This window comes from Camelina sativa, chromosome 1 (genome assembly GCF_000633955.1).
Source record: "Camelina sativa cultivar DH55 chromosome 1, Cs, whole genome shotgun sequence".
Lineage (NCBI taxonomy): Eukaryota > Viridiplantae > Streptophyta > Magnoliopsida > Brassicales > Brassicaceae > Camelina > Camelina sativa.
Genome location: NC_025685.1, coordinates 10,607,723 through 10,629,658, shown reverse-complemented (window position 1 = coordinate 10,629,658; position 21,936 = coordinate 10,607,723). Strand labels below are relative to the sequence as shown.

The following is a 21,936-nucleotide window of genomic DNA, read 5'->3' as shown; positions in this document are numbered from 1 at the left end:
GCTTCCCCACCCGTTGCTACACCACCAGTGGCAACTCCTCCTATTGCAACTCCCCCAATCGCAAAACCACCCGTCGCAACGCCACCTATTGCAACTCCACCCGTCGCAACGCCCCCTATTGCAATACCACCAGTGGCAACACCTCCTATTGCAACTCCACCCATTGCAATGCCACCAGTAGCTTCCCCACCTGTTGCCACACCACCAGTGGCAACTCCTCCAATTGCAACACCACCAGTGGCAACTCCTCCTATTGCAACTCCACCCGCTGCAACGCCACCAGTAGCTTTCCCACCCGTTGCCACACCACCAGTGACAACTCCTCCAATTGCAACACCACCAATCGCAAAACCACCTGTTGCAGCACCACCAATGGCAACTCCTCCTATTGCAACACCACCAGTGGCAACTCCTCCTATTACAACTCCTCCTATTACAACTCCACCCGTTGCAACGCCACCCGTTGCCACACCACCAATGGCAACTCCTCCAATTGCAACACCACCAATTGCAAAACCACCCGCAACGCCACCTGTTGCAACTCCACCCGTCGCAACACCTCCTGTTGCAACACCACCCACCAAAAAACCACCAGTTGCTGCACCACCAGTGGTAACTCCTCCTATTGCAACACCACCAGTGGCAACTCCTCCTATTGCAACTCCACCCGTTGCAACGCCACCAATAGCTTTCCCACCCATTGCCACACCACCAGTGGCAACTCCTCCTATTGCAACACCACCAATTGCAAAACCACCAGTCGCAACGCCACCTATTGCAACTCCACCCGTCGCAACGCCCCCTATTGCAACTCCTCCCATCGCAACACCCCCTGTTGCAACTCCTCCTGTTGCCACACCACCAGTGGCAACTCCTCCTATTGCAACACCACCCATCGCAAAACCGCCAGTTGCAACACCACCTGTTGCAACCCCGCCAATTGCAAAACCACCAGTGGCAACACCTCCCACAACCACACCACCAGTAGCAACTCCTCCTATCGCTAAGCCGCCAGTCGCAACACCACCTATAGCAAAACCACCTGTAGCATCCCCACCTATTGTATAACCGCCCATCGCAACTCCTCCTGTCGTAATCCCACCTATTGCAAAGCCACCCGTTGCAACACCACCTGTTGCATCACCGCCTGTTGCAACACCGCCTGTTGCATCACCGCCTGTTGCAACACCGCCTGTTGCATCACCTCCTGTTGCAACACCGCCTGTCGCAACTCCGCCTATCGCAAAACCACCGGTTGCAACACCGCCTACCGTAACTCCTCCAGTTGCAACACCACCTATAGCAAAACCACCAGTAGCAATGCCTCCAATCGCCACTCCTCCGATTTCAAAGCCACCCATCGCAGCTCCTCCCACATCAAAACCGCCCGTTGCAACTCCACCGGTATCAAAGCCACCAGTAGCATCTCCTCCTATTGCAATTCCTCCTATCGCAAAGCCGCCCGTCACAACACCACCTATTGCAACTCCACCTGTTGCAAAACCACCAGTAGCAACGCCGCCCATTGCATCTCCGCCTATAGCAAAGCCACCCATATCTACCCCGCCCGTTGCAACCCCGCCTATAGCAAAGCCACCTGTAACAACTCCGCCTGTCGCCACTCCACCTGTTGCATCTCCACCTATGGCAAAGCCCCCAACCGCAACTCCTCCTGTCGCAAAACCACCTGTTGCAACTCCTCCTACTGCAACTCCTCCCACTGCAATGCCGCCCACTGCAACACCTCCCACATCTATGTCTAAACCAAAGACTTGTCCAATTGACACTTTGAAGCTAGGTGCATGCGTTGACGTTCTTGGAGGTTTGGTTCACATTGGAATCGGAAAAAGTGCCAAAGAAAAGTGTTGTCCACTTTTAGAAGGTTTAGTTGACCTAGACGCAGCTGCTTGTCTATGTACCACTATTAAAGCTAAGCTTCTCAACATCGAACTCGTTTTCCCCATAGCTCTTGAGGTTCTCCTTGGTTGTGGAAAGAAACCACCACCTGGATTTCAGTGTCCTGCCGAAATGTCGCCTGCCGCATCACCTCCCGTAGCAAAGCCTCCTATGGCAAGTCCACCCATGGAAAAGCCCCCAACCGCAACTCCTCCTGTCGCAAAACCACCTGTTGCAACTCCTCCTACTGCAACTCCTCCCACTACAATGCCGCCCATTGCAACACCGCCCACATCTATGTCTAATCCAAAGACTTGTCCAATTGACACTTTGAAGCTAGGCGCATGCGTTGACGTTCTTGGAGGTTTGGTTCACATCGGAATCGGAAAAAGTGCCAAAGAAAAGTGTTGTCCACTTTTAGAAGGTTTAGTTGACCTAGACGCAGCTGCTTGTCTATGTACCACTATTAAAGCTAAGCTTCTCAACATCGAACTCGTTTTCCCCATAGCTCTTGAGGTTCTCCTTGGTTGTGGAAAGAAACCACCACCTGGCTTTCAGTGTCCCGCCGAAATGTCTCCTGTCGCATCACCTCCCGTAGGAAAGCCTCCTATGGCAACTCCACCCATGACAAAACCGCCAACCGCATCACCGCCGGTTGCAAAACCTCCTACGGCAACTCCACCTATTGCAAAACCGCCAGGCGCAACACCTCCTATCGCAAAGCCACCTAGTGCAACTCCTCCCATTGCGACACCTCCAACATCTATGCCTAAGCCAAATACTTGTCCAATTAACCCACTAAAGCTAGGCGCGTGCGTTGACGTTCTTGGGGGTTTGATTCACATTGGAATCGGGAATAACGCTAAAGAGAAGTGTTGTCCTGTTTTGGAAGGTTTAGTTGATCTAGACGCAGCCGTTTGTTTATGTACTACTATTAAAGCCAAACTTCTCAACATCAACCTCATTCTTCCTATAGCTCTTGAGGTTCTCCTAGATTGTGGTAAAAAGCCACCATCTGGCTTCAAATGTCCTGCCTGATCAATATAGAGTGATGAGTCTGTCAGTGAGTCTAAAGTTTCGTTATTTAAGAATTTGTTGGTTTCATATTTTCTTTGGTAACAGGGGTTACTTGCATGTGTGCAACCTTTAATTACTTGTATCATTTACTACAATAAAAGGTTCGTTTGTGTTTGAGATCTCAAATTCTTTGGGTTTTCATATTGTATCTCTAAGAAAGAAGAAAAAGCTATAGAACGAGATAGCTCTTATTATCAAAGAAAAGGTTTATCTGCACAAGCTTATTTTAGTGACACAACCTCATTTATTTGTTCGCATCACTTGTTTATATCATCGTGAATGATGTTTTCGAATTATTTGATATTTGTAGTATGACACTAAAAATTAACACAATTTAAGCAAATTATAAAGAAATCTATATTAGTTATGTAATACATCGCTACAAGCTTCTGGTCATACGATGTATGTACTTCGTTATAAACATGACAAACCTTTCAGTGGAACGGACTCTGAGTATGTTTTCTGTTTCTCTAAATCTGCTCTGTTTTTTTTTTCTAATTATTATTATGGTTACTAGTTTGTAAATAAAACTCCTTTTGGTCTGAATAATAAATGTAATAATTTACCAAATCATACACACACATATATATATATATATGTATATTCTATAGTATCTAACGATTGCTAGTTTTATTGTGTATCACTATCATGGTCCTGGACGTTTTGGGTCCTGTTACTGTATGGCTATCATATAACTCATTTCTTTTAAAAAACAAAACAGACACGAAAAATTATTCGTTCATTTTATGAGATATAACTATAAATGACGACGTTCACTTGTGAATTAGTTGGCTTTGGTATATTGCCTAGATCATTAATTTTAAATATACAGTGTTACATATGTTATTATAACTTAACTTAAAAATAAATTAATTATGTAACTTACATAATCATGATCTTATACTACTGTACGTGTAATTAGTCATAATATATGCTTGTTAAATATGTCTAGATCCGACCAATTATCATACCAAAAAGAAACATTTTTACTCTGTATCTCATACCTGACAAGACCATAAGCTAGAACCCCGATACTTGAGCAACTTTCTCCACATCCATAGCCTAATGTGGTATTTTCCTTTAGACCAGAATGAGCCCTTTTGTAGCAAGTAAACTCGAAGCCATTTGACCCATAGACAATTTGATGAGAGGATTCTCCATATGAGTTTTAAGCAGCTCACCTTGTTTGCCTCTTTTAGAGAACGAAACCCAAGACTTCCTTCTTCATTAGGTAGACAAACATCGTTCCATGACACGTAAGCTTTTTTTTGTGTTCGAAGTAGGGACTGACCACAAGAAAGCAGAGCATATACTGTCTATCTCTTTAATACAAGCATTCAGCAAACAAATTGCAGACATCAAAAAATTTGTACGACTACGGATTACTAAGTTAATGATTTATAGGTGCCCCACAAACGACAAATGTCGAGCCGTCCCACTTCCTATTCTCTCACGAATTCGTTCAATAAGTGGTGTATAATCATTTCTCGTCATTCTCTTAGTGAGAATCGGCAAACCAAGGTAGCACACATGAAGAGTTCCCGCTGAAAACGGAAAATTTCTCAGTATAAAATCCTTTTCAATCTCTTGTATCCCTACCATGTATAGTGTTGGTTTTTGAAGTCTAATATTCAGTGCAAAAACTCTGAAAAAGTTTAAAAAATCTGAACATCTACCTCAATAGATCTTTTGGTGCCATCGGTAAATACCAGCAAGTCATCTGCAAAACACAAATGGATTGAGGTGTTATCACTTAGGGTGATCGCCTATCCTTCTTTCCATAGCAGCTTTGTTAAGCATTTCCGACAACACTTGCATACAAACAACCAAAAGATAGGGCAATAGTGAGCAAAATTGCCGTAATATTCGATTACTATGAAATAAACCAGATAACTCTCTGTTGAATTGAACCGAGAAAGAAGCCATTGTAAATACTAGTTCAATCCATCTCACGAATTGGGGTGGGAAATTTAGCACTGAGAGTAAGGTAAGGATAAAAGGAATTGTACAAAGTCGAACGCTTTCAAAATATGAATCTTTATTGCACTTAGAGAAGAAACTACATATTTGTGATAATCTTTAACTAGCTCGGATGCCAAAAAAACATTTTTCATCAGCAGCCGATCCTTAACAAAAGCAGATTGATTTGGAGAGATGAAATCCGGAAGAAGACGTGTGAACCTATGAGCAATAAGCTTGGAGATAGCCTTATAAGTGACATTACTGTAGAAGGATATTATATATTTGCAATTATTATAGTTTAGGAAACTCTTGTACTATATAATTCTATGTAACCTAAAGTTTATCATTATGAGAGTCAATATACTATTTCCTAAACACTAAGGTGTTCTTCACTCATCACATCTCTTACATGGTATCAAAGCTACAATGATCTAACGATCGGCTCCGTTGCTGTTTCTAAGCTATATGCTTCTTTCTTTTATATAGTTTTTTTTTGTTAAGCCAAATGCTTCCACATTCAAGTTCATCATGAACCTTTGAATCTAAGCCATCGAGCTTCTCTTATTCAAATCTATTATCTTAGACCTCTGAATCTATAGCCAAATGCTTCTCTTTTATAATTTTTATTTTCAAGCCAAAAGTGCTTATATTATTCAAGCTTTTTATGAGCCTCTGAATCAAAGCCATAGTGCTTCTTTAAATTATTAAATTAAAAAAAAAACCATCTTATTTTCCAATTTTCAAGCCATGGATGCTTCTTCAAAATTTTTATTTGTTCTTTTTCATCAAAAAAAAAAAACATCTGCTTACAGCCATCTAACATACATATGTTCATCGAATCTATCCAAGATATGAATTAGTCACCACCAAGACGTCGGAGCAAGCTTCGATATTGTTGTTCAAGCACGAGCTCTACCATTCTCCTGAGATCAATCTCAAGCCATTAATTCCACATTTGCTCCATTACCACCTTGAGATTGAGGGGGCGTGTAGAAGGATATTATATATTTGCAATTATTATAGTTTAGGAAACTCTTGTACTATATAATTATATGTAACCTAAAGTTTATGATTATGAGAGTCAATATACTATTTCCTAAATACTAACGTGTTCTTCTCTCATCACATCTCTTACAATTACAACATGAGATCAGGCGCTAATCTTTCATCTCCTTTACGTCTTCTTTTTTTGGTATAAGCGCTAGAATTTTTGTGTTAACTACTTTGGGAATAAAGCAATATTGAAAGAAAGATTGAATTTTGACTACGGAATCTTTCTTTACAATTGGCCATATCTTCTTTAAGAACTCCATAGTGTATCAATTAGGTCTCGGGATTTTATCCTTTAGCATTGAGAATATCACGTTTTATATTTTTGCCTCGGTGACCTCATGTTCTAATTGTGCTATATCCAGGTCTGAACAGCGATACGTCACTACTTTTGCAGCTCCTCATCTGATATACTTTGATAGTGAGCTGGTTTGTGACCAAGAAAGTTATGAAAAAACCTTTCAGACTCTTTCTTTATCTCCTCTTGAGGATCTACTATGGAACCATCTGGACATTTAAATTCCTTTATCGCATTCTTTACCTCCCAAAACTTTGCAACTTTAAAGAAAACTTTATTATTACTATCTCCCTCCCGTAACAAATGGAGCTTGGATTTCTGCTTCAAATTTTTTTCTTTGACTCTCGAAACCAGCAACCATCGACTATAAGGTACAGACTCTCTACTCATCAACAAACCCAAGGGATTGTTGAGTGTTTACATTTGACATTGACACAAATGTGCAAAAGCTTCTCTCGTTATTTTTATAGATCACCTAGCTTATCACGAAGTGTTTTATTTTTGGCTTCAGAGCTTTCAACTTCTTTGAGAATCGGAACATTGCAGAAGTAGAGAGATATAGACTCTCAATACCTTCACAGTAATCCTTCACCATGGGCAGGAAGTTGGTGTCCTGAATCAAAGCATTTGTCAATTTGAAAGGCTTGCACAAACAAGGTGAAAAAGGATATATGCGATTACATGAAATATACTAATGGATGCGATCATACCAGCACTAATGCACCAGATCACATCAGAAATCCACAGTTAAGTGTGCTTGGGCGAGAGTAGTACTTGGATTGGTGGCCTCCAAAGAAGCCCTCATGTTGCATCCCTCCTTTTTTCTATTTTTGGTTGATTCGCAAGACGATATTTACATACACAACGTCATAATTTTCACATTGTAAGGACCTATGCGACCCATAATACCTTTTTGAAACTCTCCAAGAGAAATTTTGGCAAGATAAAATCTCCATAATACCGTAACGTTGGACTATTTTTGTGACCAAAATTTTGGCAATTAAATACTTTAAGGGTTTTTTGTGATAGCGACACGATTACAAGAAAAAAATGTTCTGAAACATGATTATGGATTGTTTATCTAGTTTGGAAGCACGTCCAAGGTGACTTAACCGGTCCACATATCAAGTGGGAGCTACATTGAATGATCTTTTGAGTCTTCGTAAAAGGATATATGCGATTGCATGGGATATACTAAGAGATGCGATCATACTAGCAATAATGCACATGATACCATCAGAACTCTACAGTTAAGTGCGCTTGGACGAGAGTAGTACTAGGATGGGTGACCTCCCAGGAAGTCCTTGTGGTGCATCTCTCCCCTTTTTTTTCTTTTTTTTTGTTGTTGTTTTGCAAGACGATACGACATTGTTGTTTCACACCGTTAGGACCTACGCGACCCATAATACTTTTTTGAAAAGCCGCAAGAGAGCTTCTGGCAAAGCAATGGATCACCGTACCATTAGACTATTTTCGGGACTAAATTTCCAAGCTTAAAGGCTTTTCGGGTTATTTTGTGATTGCGACATGATTTCAAGCAAAAAATCATTTTGGGACATGGTTATGGCTTGCTTTTCTATTTTCGAAGCATGTCCAATGTGACTTAACCGGTCCACATATCAATTGGGACCCACATTAAATGATCCTCTGAGTCTTCAGAAAAAGATATATGTTATTGCATAAAATATACTAATTGATGTGATCATACCAGCACTAATGCACCATATCCCATCAGAAATTTGCAGTTAATTGTGCTTGGGCGAAAGTAGTACTACGATGGGTGGCCTCCGGGGAAGTCCTTGTGTTGCATCCCTCCCTTTTTTTCTCTGATTGGGCGACACAATTTTGGGATAAAAAAATGTGTTCAGACATGGTTATAACTTGTTTTTCGTGTTTGGAAGCACATCCAATGTGATTTAACCGGTCTACATATCAAGTGGGACCTACATCGAATGATCCTTTGAGTCTTTGTAAAATGATATATGCGTTTGCATGGGATATAATGAAAATAGTACTAAGATGGGTGACCTCCCAGGAAATTCTCGTGTTGCATCCCTCCATTTTTTTTTGTGGTTGTTTCGCATGATGCTAGGACATACACAACGTCATAACTTTTACATTGTGAGGATCTACACGACCGAGAATACTTTTTTGAAATGCCCTAAGAGAGCTTCTGGCAAGGCAATGGGCCTTCGTACCATTGGATTATTTTTGGAACCAAATTTTGACGTTTAAAGGCTTTTAGGGTTTTTTTATCCCGACAAAATTTCGGGATCAAAAAATGTTTCGAACATGGTTATGGTTTGTTTTTCAAATTTGGAAACACTTCTAAGGTGACTAAACCGGTACACATATGATATAGGAACCCAGATGAGGAGAACCTATGTGGATAGATGGGAATAGGAAAATGGTTGATAACACTGTTCTGCCTACTTGTTGGATGATAGATGCAATGCAGTGAAGAGATGGTGAATAGAAAAATGGTTGAAAACACTGTTCTGTCTATTCGGTAGCAGTGGAAGATGAAGAGATAGATGGGTGGATTGAAGGACGCCACACAGATCTGTGAAATGATCTATGATAAGTCAAATCTCAGTCTTCAAGGATTCAATCACAAGAAGAGAGAGAAAATGGTGGTTGCTTCTATCTTAGAAGAAAACCTAAGAAAACTCTCATATTATTTCATAAAAACTTGAAAGGTTACAATTCTGAGAAGGGACATTATATAACGATCCAGCAGCGGGAGACCTTCTAAGGTTGAAATTATTACAAATAAAAAGGACTAAACTTGCAAAATAACAGACTCAATTTTAGGACCTAAATAAAATAAAAGACTCAATAAAGACCCAACGGTCGATTCCTGCAAAACAAGAAAAGAGACATCATTTATTATTTGAATTCAAACACTTACCTTGGTCATAGCTCTCATGCACGCTCCAGCCCTTCATTGATTGCTTCGGAAATGATGAAAAGAACGGGTTATTTAATTCCTTGTAAAACCAGTAGAAATGATGCTTTTGGAGTCTTCTCTTTGGAATCTTCTAGCTCAATGAGAGTAATCAGACTTTCAATGGACTTGTTGAATTGTTCCCTTAAGGTCCTTGCTCCCAACCTTGTCATAGGTTTGTGTAACATTGTTGGCAGAACGGGTTCTTCAGGAAATGGTAGAACGGGTTCTTCCAGAAATGGTAGAACGGGTTCTTCCGGAAATGGCAGAACGGGTTCTTCTGGAAGTTGAATACTGATGTCCTCATCATTCCCTCCCTCTTGAGAAAGTTCTGTCTGCAGAACTATTTCATCCGCATGGAAAGGAGATAAATCAGCAACATTAAAGGTTGGAGAAATGTTCAACTCACCTGGTAGCTCAATCTTGTAGGCATTGTCAATGATTTTCTCTAAGACCTGAAATGGTCCATATCCTCTTAGTAACAGCTTGGACTTTCTTTCCTTGGAAAATCTTTCTTTTCTCTGTGTCACCAGATCCAATCACCGAGTTCAAACTTCAGCTCCTTGCGGTGCTTATCCGCATGCTCTTTGTTCTTTGCGCTTTTCTTCTCAAGATTCTGTTTAACTCTTTGGTGAAGTTTCTTGATGTGCGTGGTTTTTCACTTCAATCTTTTACCTTAAAAAGACCACACAATGGCTACAAGTTCACAGCTAATCGGTAGTAGTATTTAAGGATCGATCCCACAGAGAGAGAGTTGTTGTTCAGAGAATCCGTCGGAAGAGATGTAAGGCTAGGACTCAATAAAAAGGAGGTTTTGGTTGTCACGGTTGTAGCAAGCAAATAAACGTAAATAAAAGCAAGTAAAAATCATAAAACAAGCGTTTGGCATCAAGGGGAATCGCAGGGGTTCAATGATCTATCTATCTAGGAAAGTTTAGGGTTAGTTTGTTTATCTATAACTCGGACTATGAAACACTAATGAACCGTTAACTTAAAGTTCTCAAGCTAGCTGTCTAAGATCACTACACTCCGTTACTCAACTGTCGCAGGCAATGACGCATAGATCAAAGCTTTTAAAACTAGTTCGATTCTAATCCATAGAATTCCATAGGTAAGGGGTATGTGCTTCCTATGTCTCCCCACACATCTAATCTAGGTCAAGCACACACACTTTAGATCATAGTTAGTTCATGAGGCTAACTTAAAGCATTAAGAAAAGACTTAGAATTAAAGCATAGAATAAACAGAATTTAAATCTAACAAACCCTAAAAATTGCCACCTAAACTAAGATCATCTCCCCCCTTTGATAATCCCTTTAAACCCAACTAGAAAACGACTCTAGCATGTTTAAGGGAATCATCAAAGCAAGGTTTAAACAATTCATAAACATAAAAGAATAAATAGAGAAAAGAGATTTAGATATTACTTCAATGGTTGTCAAACAAAGTTGTAAGATCTTCTTCCTTTAGAAAACTAGAACAAAATAAATAGAATAGAAAAGAGTTTGGTGAACTTCAAAGCTTCAAGAGATGGACGAGAGAGGGCTGCTGTTCGTGGCTGCTCTTCTGGTCGTGATCTCCTTGGAGGCAGGTGAAGGCACATTCTAAACCCTAAGGCTTAGAAGAGTATTTATAGGGTTTTGTCTAGGTTTAGGGTTTTGTAAGGATAGAAACGTCTTCTCTTGTTAAGTGCATGGCAAGGGGCGGCGTAGAAAACTTCTAGAACGTGGTGAAGACTTGAAATGGGCCGCCATGGTGGTAGCTGGTCTGGACTTCAATAAAAAGCCCATTGGCTTGATGATTCTCCTTACGTCGGTTTAAGATACGTCTCAGAATATCGAGAATAACTTCCAGATGAGTGAATTGATTGACTTGATTCCACTTCAAGGAGAAAGATAACTCTTCCAGCTTTCCATAGACACTAAGTACGTCGAAATGTGAGTTCTGGAAGTTCTTCAAATGTTGCCCGTACTGTAAAGCTGTGAATCTTTCCTAAAACATATTTTCCTTGCCTTTTGGTCCTTTTTGCTATAAAACCTGTAAAACCTTCTTGAAACCTAAAATACTTGATAATAGATATTAAAGCATTGAAATTATACTAAACTCTTCCTAAATGCATAGTAAAACTATAGCTAAAATGGGTAAAATAATGATGTTATCATTTCTTCACAAAGTCAGCTTTGGTGACTCCTTCTGCACTAGAATAAACAGCTTGGGGCAGAGGTGTGATGTCTAATGGGGTTAGAGGATTAAAACCATAGACAACTTCAAATGGAGAGAATTTGGTACCAGAATGCTTAGCATGATTTTAAGCAAATTCAATATAGGGTAAACAAGATAACCAGTTTCAGAGCTTCTTACCTATCGTAGCTCTCAAAAGAGTGGAGAGAGTACGATTAACTACCTCAGTTTGGCCATCAGTTTGAGGATGACAAATGGTGGAGAAGAGTAGCTTAGTGCCTAGCTTTTTCCACAAAGTCTTCCAAAAGTGGCTAAAAAATTTGGTGTCTCGATCTGAAACAATGGTCCTTGAGATTCCATGCAAACGCACAACTTCTTTGAAAAAGAGTCAGCAGTTTGAGAAGCATCATTTGTCTTGTTACATGGAATGAAATGCGCCATTTTGGAGAACCGATCAACCACAGCAAAGATAAAATCTCGGTTGTTGATCTTAGGCAGCCCTAAAACAAAATCCATAGAAATATCTACCCATGGTAGGTTAGGGATACAAAGGCATATATGGATGTGACCTGGATTTTTCTTTCAAGCAGGTGATGCGCTTTCCGCAGAACCTTTCCACATCTCTTTTCAAATGCGGCCAAAAGAAATGTTCTATAAGAACACTTAGAGTTTTGTCTCGCCCAAAATGTCTCATAAGTCCTCTTCCATGTGCTTCTCCTATCAGCAGCTCTCTCATGGATCCTTGAGGAATGCACAGCCTTTTGTCCTTAAAGAGAAATCCATCATGTTGGTAGTATGACCCATAACGGCTTTGCTTGTTTCCTTAAAAGCTTCTTTGAAATCTGGATCCTCCACATATAGACCTTTGATATGATCAAATCCCATGAATTTGGCCTCCATTGTGGTGATTAAAGCATGTCTCCTTGATAAAGCATCATCTACAATGTTCTCTTTTCCCTTCTTGTACTTAATCACATATGGAAATGTCTCCACAAATTCAAGCCACCGTGCATGTCTCTTCTTAAGTGTAGTTTGTCCTCTTAGGTGCTTGAGTGTCTCATGATCTGTATGAATAACAAACTCTTTAGATAACAAATAATGTTGCCAAGTTTCTAAAGATCTTACCAAAGTATAGAGCTCTTTATCATAGGTTGGATAATTAAGTGCAGCTCCACTGAGTTTCTCACTGAAGTATGCTACTGGTTTTCCTCCTTGAGTTAGAACAGCACCTATTCCTGTACCAGAAGCATCACATTCAATCTCAAACATTTTATCAAAGTTAGGAAGTACCAAAACGAATGCATTTGTGCTGCTATTTTTGAGCAGCTTGAATGCATCCTCTTGTGCTTGACCCCATTTGAATTCCACATGTTTTTTAATCACCGATGTCAAGAGTGCAGCAATGGTACTGAAATCCTTCGCAAATCTCCTATAGAAGCTAGCCAGCCCATGGAAGCTCCTAACATGTCCAATGGTTGTTGGAGTTGGTCAGTCTTGTATAGCCTTGATTTTTTCCTCATCGACCTTTAGTTCCTGCGAACTCACAACAAATCCTAGAAACACAACTTGATCAGTGCAAAACGTGCATTTCTTAAGATTAGAATAGAGATGTTCAGCCTTAAGCGCTTTTATCACCATCTCAAGATGCTTTACCTGATCTGCCAGACTTGTGCTATAAATCAAGATATCATCAAAATAAACAACCACAAACTTACAGATGTACTCCCTTAAGACTTGATTTATTAACCTCATGAAGGTGCTTGGAGCGTTGGTGAGTCCGAATGGCATGACTAACCACTCATATAGTCCTTGTTTTGTCTTGAAAGCCGTTTTCCATTCATCACATTCTTTCATCCTCACTTGATGATAACCACTGCTTAGATCAATTTTGGAAAAGATAGTAGCTCCATTAAGCTCATCTAGCATGTCATCAAGCCTTGGAATGAGATGTCTATATTTGACAGTGATGTTGTTGATTGCTCTGCAGTCTACACACATTCTCCAAGTTCCATCTTTCTTAGGCACTAGAAGAACCGGTGCAGCACAAGGGCTTAGGCTTTCACGAATGTAGCCCTTTGACATTAGATCTTGAACTTGCTTTTCCAGCTCTTTTGCTTCCTCGGGGTTTACTCAGTAGGCTGGTCTATTAGGCAGTGGTGCTCCCAGAACTAGATCAATATCATGTTCGATTCCTCTTATAGGCGGTAGTCCAGGTGGTATCTCCTCAGGAAAGACTTCTTTAAACCTTCCTAATAGTTCAATCACTTCTGGTGGTAAGTCTTTCTCTTCTTGACCTGAAAACAAACCTTCCTTAAAGATCATTAGTAGCACCTTTTTCTATGAATTAATTGATTTCAAAACAGTAGAAGGTGTTATGTAGAGATTAGTTTTGTTTGACTTAGCTCCCTTTGACATGGTTTGTTGCATTTTATGCACTTCTTGAGGGGTGAGTGGAGCTAGAGTATGCTTCTTGTTGTTGTGTAAGAAAGTGTAGTAGTTGATGCTTCTTGTTGTTGTGTAAGAAAGTGTAGTAGTTGGTTCGGCCATTGTGTAAAGTCTCCTTATCAAATTGCCATGGTCGTCCTAGAAGAAGGTGTCCAGCTTGCATAGGAACCACATCACACACAACTTGATTTGAATATTTAGCTATGGTGAATGGTATGGTGACTTGCTCAGAGATCCTTAATTCAGCCTCGTCATTGAGCCACTTAAGTCGATATGGATAGGGATGCTTTGTCTTTTGGAGACCTAGCTTATCAACCAAATACTTGCTGGCTACATTAGTACATGAACCCATCAATGATTAAGCTACATACCTTGGAGTTTATGGAGCAGCGAGAGTGGAAGATATTTTCTCTTTGAATTGTTTCAGGATTAAAAAGAGTGCTAAGAGCCCTCCTTATGACTAGAACCTCTCCCATCTCTAGATAGTCCACAATATCCTCCTCAGATTCATCACGTTCTTCTTCCTCATCTTGTGATTCATACTCTCCATTGGCTTTAAGGATCATTACTAGCTGGTTTGGGCACTCCCTTGCATAGTGTCCTTTTCCCTGACATTTAAAGCAAGTAATATCACGAGCTCTTTGGTTAGTAGGCTTACCTTGCTCTGGTTTGGTTATTTTTGATGCCTCAGGTGCAGCTCTTTTAAATCTCTGGTCCACATCAAGAGATTTTCCTTTGTCTAAAGCTTTTTGAGGTGGTGGTGTCCATGGAGCCTTACTGCGGTTAGTAGAAGCTGTCTTCCTCTTGATGTGTTGTTCGGCTTGGACTGCTAGGTGCAACAAATCTTCAACATCATGATATGTTTGTCTTTCCACCTTTCTAGCAATCCGATCATGAAGAACATCTAGAAACTGTGCCATCAAGTTCTCCTCAGACTCTTCTACCTCCAATATGTTCTTAAAAGATTCAAACTCTTCAAAGTACTCCTCAATAGATTTGGTTCCTTGTGAGAGCTTGTGGAACTTCTTTTGTAGCTCCCGGTGGTAATAAGCTGGGACATATCTCATTCTTAGCTGAAACCTCATATCATCCCAAGTGGTCATTGGTATATGTCTATGCCTCCTCCTCTCAGACACATCTCTATCCCACCAAGCTAAGGCATTGTCGGTAAGTTGAGCAGCAGCTAGGGATACCTTTCTCTGTTCAGAATAGTTGTAGTAGCCAAAGATATGCTCCATACGTCTTTCCCAATCAATGTAAGCTTCAAGATTAACCTTTCCAGCAACTGTTGGTGGATTGAGCTTAAGATCATAGCCTCCTTCTCTTATGTTGCCTTCATCTCGTCCCCTACCTTGTTGGTAGTGTCTCCTTGGCCTNTTGAGGTGGTGGTGTCCATGGAGCCTTACTGCGGTTAGTAGAAGCTGTCTTCCTCTTGATGTGTTGTTCGGCTTGGACTGCTAGGTGCAACAAATCTTCAACATCATGATATGTTTGTCTTTCCACCTTTCTAGCAATCCGATCATGAAGAACATCTAGAAACTGTGCCATCAAGTTCTCCTCAGACTCTTCTACCTCCAATATGTTCTTAAAAGATTCAAACTCTTCAAAGTACTCCTCAATAGATTTGGTTCCTTGTGAGAGCTTGTGGAACTTCTTTTGTAGCTCCCGGTGGTAATAAGCTGGGACATATCTCATTCTTAGCTGAAACCTCATATCATCCCAAGTGGTCATTGGTATATGTCTATGCCTCCTCCTCTCAGACACATCTCTATCCCACCAAGCTAAGGCATTGTCGGTAAGTTGAGCAGCAGCTAGGGATACCTTTCTCTGTTCAGAATAGTTGTAGTAGCCAAAGATATGCTCCATACGTCTTTCCCAATCAATGTAAGCTTCAAGATTAACCTTTCCAGCAACTGTTGGTGGATTGAGCTTAAGATCATAGCCTCCTTCTCTTATGTTGCCTTCATCTCGTCCCCTACCTTGTTGGTAGTGTCTCCTTGGCCTTTGGTGTTGATTAAGATATATCAACCTCATTGTTTCCTCTTGGCAAGTTACGAACTGGTGCTCTTGGTGCAAGTGGGGGTTGTTCAATTCGTGTCATGCGATCACCAAGCGTTTGGAGCTGGGCTTGAATAGTTGTAATCATCTCAGCCATGTTCACCTCTCCTCCTTGTTCTCCCATGGTTCAAAACGTTTCTGTAAAAATAAGGACAAGAGATCAAGTGCACAGGAAGTCGAAAGGTCCAAATATGGAAAACTTCCCAAAACTGACAGATCTAGAATTGGGGGGGGGGGGTTTAAGGCAAACAAATAAACAGATCTGAAACGAAATTTTTTTAGGGTTTTCTTTTTAGAAGATGAACAATCAAAATAGAGCAAAGACACACGAAAATAGCAGATCTACAAGGGGTGAAACGAAAAGAAACAAAACAAACTGAAACAGACACAAACTGAAGCAAACAAAGGGAAACAAACTGAAACAAAAGGGATAGATAAAACTTGATTTGGAGTGTTTAGCTCTGATACCACATGATATAGGAACACAGATGAGGGGAACCTATGTGAATAGGCAAATGGTTGATAACACTGTTCTTCCTACTCGTTGGATGATAGATGGAATGCAGTGAAGAGATGATGAATAGACAAATGGTTAAAAACATTGTTCTGTCTATTCGGTAGCAGTGGAAGATGAAGAGATAGATGGGTGGATTGAAGGATGCCACACAGATCTGTGAAAGGATCTATGATAAGTCAAATCTCAGTCTTCCAGGATTCACACACAAGAAGAAGGAGAAAAGGGTGGTTGCTTCTATCTCAAAAAAAACCTAAGAAAACTCTCATTTTATTTCATAAAAACTTGAAAGGTTACAATGCTGTGAATGGACCTTATATAACGATCCAACAGCGGGGGACCTTCTAGGGTCGAAATTATTACAAATAAAAAGGACTAAACTTGCAAAATAACAGACTCAATTTTAGGACCTAAATAAAATAAAAGACTCAATAAAGATCCAACGGTCGATTCCTGCAAAACAAGAAAAGAACCATCATTTATTATTTGAATTCAAACACTTACCTTGGTCATAGCTCTCATACACGCTCCAGCCCTTCATTGCTTCGGAAATGATGAAAAGAACGGGTTCTTTAATTCCTTGTAAAACCGACAGAAATGATGCTTTTGGAGTCTTCTCTTTGGAATCTTCTAGCTCAATGAGAGTAATCAGACTTTCAATGGACTTGTTGAATTGTTCCCTTAAGGTCATTGCTTCCAACTTTGTCATAGATTTGTGTACCATTGTTGGCATAACGGGTTCTTCAGGAAATGGTAGAACGGGTTCTTCGGAAAATGGTAGAACGGATTCTTCCGGAAATGGCAGAATGTGTTCTTCTGGAAGTTGAATACTGATGTCCTCATCAACATATCAAGTGAGACCCACATCAAATGATCCTCGAGTTCGGAAAATGGTATATGCGGTTTTATGGGATATATTAATGGATATGATCATAGCAGCACTAATGCACTAGATCTTGTCAGAATTCTTCAATTAAGCGTATTTAGACAAGAATAGTAAGTATTAGGATGAGGGACCTCCCACAAAAGTACTAGATCTTGTCAGAATTCTTCAATTAAACGTATTTAGACAAGAATAGTAAGTATTAGGATAAGGGACCTCCCACAAAATTCTTTTGTTGCATCCCTACATAAATGACCAATCTCATGCGCAAATTCACTCTAAAGCATATCGAATTAGATTCAGGCCCAACTTTAACATCTCATCAAGCCCAAACAATCAGCAATACAAAGACAAAACCCAAGCAAATGCTCAGCAACGTCACTTTCCTCTATGTCGCCTCACACCTCAAAGCATGTGAAGTTCTGATTGCCCCTTAGAAGAAAAGATTTAAGAAAACTAAACCTCGTGCTTAGCAATCGATTTGATTCTTTGCAATACCTAGCCCTATGATATGATGACAAGGTAGACAAGTTTCGAATTCGAATATCGATCGTGTTGCATAAAATAAGCCCATGGGCAGACGTTGTAAATGTGTGAAAAAGGAGAAATACAAAGAAGAAAGTTTATTCTCGTCTTCTTTCTCTACTACTCAGTACGCAGACGACCATTAGTATATATTTTCTTTTTACAATTATTGTCGTGGTTGTGAGAGGAAACAAAGAGACAAATGGTGAGAGTCACATGCATGCATGAGATTCATTCATAACGTCACATTATCCATTCCTTTTTTTTTTTTCTTTTAAGACTAAATCTTCAAAAGTGACAGAGTTCACGGGTTACACTGTTTTTACTACCAGCCAAATTCTACCCGCCAGCTTATAATTTGCGTCCCATAACTTTATTTTGTTTTCTTCACCATATATAAAAATAAATTTGAAGGAAAAAATTATGGTACATTTAGTTTTATTATTTAATCATACAATAATAATATGAACAAAACTACAAAGAGAATCATCTATCACATTCACACGTGATTCAATCATTTCAAGAGTTGATAATTACAGCACTAAGTTAATATCTTCTATACATATAGTTTCGGTCGGAAAGTATGGGTATAGTTTTTTTCCATCAGTTAGTGAAAACTTACCAGCATACTAATGATATTTACAGTTTAGCAAAAAAACACGTAATCTAATATATCTAATGAAACCCAACAACTTGGTTGAAGATTTATCAATCTTTTATATATTTTTGGGGATTTTTACCAAAACTGATTCTCTTTTCTTATTTGTATAGGTAGAGACACAAACTAGCACCCAAAAGAAATTGCCTAAAATCCTTATTAAAAAAAAATGGACCTACCTCGCAAGGAACAAGAAAAAAAGAGTGAGAACGATGTGTTTAATTATATCTTGTCTTGTTTCAAAAGAAAAAATATATATATATATATATATATATATCTTGTGACTACAGAAATTATCAAAATTGAGAAATGGGAGGTGTCTTTTAAGTCAAATAATAATGACAAAGTCCCTTCTTAAATTGTCGACCCAATTGGCCATTACATTACAAAAACCTTTGGTTGTTCCCATTGTTTTCATCAATTAATTACAAATATGACTATGTCTAAGTTTTCTAAAACATTTGTATATCAATAATAATGTACTGACTATACTAAACGCTTAATTATAGAGTAGGCATTCTCTAATGTTAATAGACTAGAGCTTATGTACGTATGTCGGGACAGTTCTCTAGCTGATTCACGCGTTGATTTCACGATGTTTTATATTTTAGCCAAATTTGATCTGAGATGTAGGAGGAAAAAAAAAAATAGGTGCAAGATATGATTCTTAAAAATTGATTGCAGTTTTCAAAAAAAGCTAACTTTTGACCATATAGGCAAATACGAACAATATTTTTTTTTGGTATACATGAGATTATCACAATCGAGATCTTTCTGTCGTTAACATGCACTATATTGATAAATGCTTCTTTCGAAACAAATAATTATATGAGCCAATAATTAAACAAATAATTATTGACTTAATTAACCATACAGTATATGAGTATGCCGCGAAGAAATTCAAATAAAACTAACACTTAGTATGAAATTATCTATGGTGGATGGACAAAGCGTGAATTTTCTTTNTGGACCTACCTCGCAAGGAACAAGAAAAAAAGAGTGAGAACGATGTGTTTAATTATATCTTGTCTTGTTTCAAAAGAAAAAATATATATATATATATATATATATATCTTGTGACTACAGAAATTATCAAAATTGAGAAATGGGAGGTGTCTTTTAAGTCAAATAATAATGACAAAGTCCCTTCTTAAATTGTCGACCCAATTGGCCATTACATTACAAAAACCTTTGGTTGTTCCCATTGTTTTCATCAATTAATTACAAATATGACTATGTCTAAGTTTTCTAAAACATTTGTATATCAATAATAATGTACTGACTATACTAAACGCTTAATTATAGAGTAGGCATTCTCTAATGTTAATAGACTAGAGCTTATGTACGTATGTCGGGACAGTTCTCTAGCTGATTCACGCGTTGATTTCACGATGTTTTATATTTTAGCCAAATTTGATCTGAGATGTAGGAGGAAAAAAAAAAATAGGTGCAAGATATGATTCTTAAAAATTGATTGCAGTTTTCAAAAAAAGCTAACTTTTGACCATATAGGCAAATACGAACAATATTTTTTTTTGGTATACATGAGATTATCACAATCGAGATCTTTCTGTCGTTAACATGCACTATATTGATAAATGCTTCTTTCGAAACAAATAATTATATGAGCCAATAATTAAACAAATAATTATTGACTTAATTAACCATACAGTATATGAGTATGCCGCGAAGAAATTCAAATAAAACTAACACTTAGTATGAAATTATCTATGGTGGATGGACAAAGCGTGAATTTTCTTTTTCTAAACAAAAGGTTATGGATTCGAAGGTATAGTAGAGCTGAACTTGCACACTTCTGACTAGCTACTTGATTAATTACGTACCGGAGTATTACACTAAATGATCATTGTGACATGTGTAAGTGGACGAAGCATATAAAACTATCTTTAAAACATTAACACAGCACTTTGTATTTATAAATTTACAATGCAAAACAATTCCCTGACAAAAATCAAATTTTTGTAGGAAAGAATACTGTTGAGTATATAAATTCATCTTTCGTTAAAGCCCAACAGAAATTTAAAAATATGGAGAAGACAAATATAATGCCAATTGAGGAATGTGATGAGTACAACCCTTTGTTTTCTTTTTGTAACCAAGTGACATAACGTGCTTAATCAGATTTAATATCAATCAACTAAATCACAGTTGCTTACATACAGTATTATTTGTAAAAATAAATATCTTATATGAGATTTTCTATAAAAGAGTACACGTACACTCATGTATCTTACTTACTCACTCCTTTCACAAACCCAAACCCTCATTCTAAAAAAAATGGGGTCTCGCACTCAGAACCTCTCCTTTCTCGTTCTCCTCCTCCTCGGCTTCGTTGCCGTCTCCTATGCTTGCGACTGTAGCCCTCCTAAACCATCACCAGCTCCTCACAAACCGCCAAAACATCCCGTCAAACCTCCTAAACCACCTGCCGTCAAGCCACCTAAACCACCGGCAGTGAAACCGCCCACCGTTAAACCCCACCCTAAACCACCAACCGTCAAACCCCATCCTAAACCCCCGACCGTCAAACCCCATCCTAAACCACCGGCAGTAAAACCACCTACCCCAAAACCGCCCACCGTCAAACCCCACCCCCACCCTAAACCGCCCACCAAACCTCACCCTTACCCGAAACCTCCCATCGTGAAACCACCTACCAAGCCTCCTCCGTCCACTCCTAAACCGCCCACCAAGCCTCCTCCGTCCACACCTAAACCGCCTACGACCAAGCCTCCTCCGTCCACACCTAAACCTCCTACGACCAAGCCTCCACCCGTTGTAACGCCGCCTACACCGTGCCCCCCAACAACACCAACACCAACCCCTCCCGTCGTAACGCCACCAACACCAACCCCTCCCGTCGTAACACCGCCAACGCCAACTCCACCCGTCGTAANGTAACACCACCAACACCAACTCCACCAGTCGTAACACCGCCAACACCAACTCCACCCGTTGTAACACCGCCAACACCAACTCCACCAGTCGTAACACCGCCAACACCAACTCCACCTGTTGTAACACCGCCAACACCAACACCACCCGTCGTGACACCACCAATACCAACACCACCCGTCGTGACACCGCCAACACCAACCCCACCTGTGGTAACGCCGCCAACACCAACTCCTCCTATTCCCGAGACTTGCCCAATTGACACGTTGAAGCTAGGAGCGTGTGTGGACGTTCTTGGAGGTTTGATTCACATCGGGCTTGGGAAAAGCCACGCCAAGGAAGAGTGTTGTCCAGTTTTGGGAGGCTTACTTGACCTAGACGCAGCCGTTTGTTTATGTACCACTATTAAAGCCAAACTTCTCAACATCAACCTCATTCTCCCCATTGCTCTTGAGCTTCTTCTCGACTGTGGAAAAACTCCACCCCCTGGCTTCAAGTGTCCCGCTTAATCAATGTAAAGAGTTGA

At 39.7% G+C, this 21,936-nt stretch overlaps 1 protein-coding gene and 1 pseudogene across 1 annotated transcript in view; one reads left to right on the top strand and one right to left on the bottom strand.

Moving 5' to 3' along the window:
* LOC109125615 (loricrin) overlaps positions 1-9,663 on the bottom strand; it is an 11,699-nt gene extending 2,036 nt beyond the window's left edge. The window contains exons 1-7 of the mRNA XM_019227590.1: positions 9,640-9,663; positions 9,284-9,565; positions 9,195-9,225; positions 2,501-2,665; positions 2,048-2,152; positions 1,178-1,759; positions 3-1,132 (exon numbers count right to left, since the gene is read on the bottom strand). Of these exons, the coding sequence (XP_019083135.1) occupies positions 3-1,132; positions 1,178-1,759; positions 2,048-2,152; positions 2,501-2,665; positions 9,195-9,225; positions 9,284-9,565; positions 9,640-9,663 (2,319 nt within the window). The remainder of the gene's footprint in view (positions 1-2; positions 1,133-1,177; positions 1,760-2,047; positions 2,153-2,500; positions 2,666-9,194; positions 9,226-9,283; positions 9,566-9,639) is intronic.
* Positions 20,740-21,936, top strand: part of LOC104787121 — a 4,492-nt pseudogene continuing 3,295 nt past the window's right edge.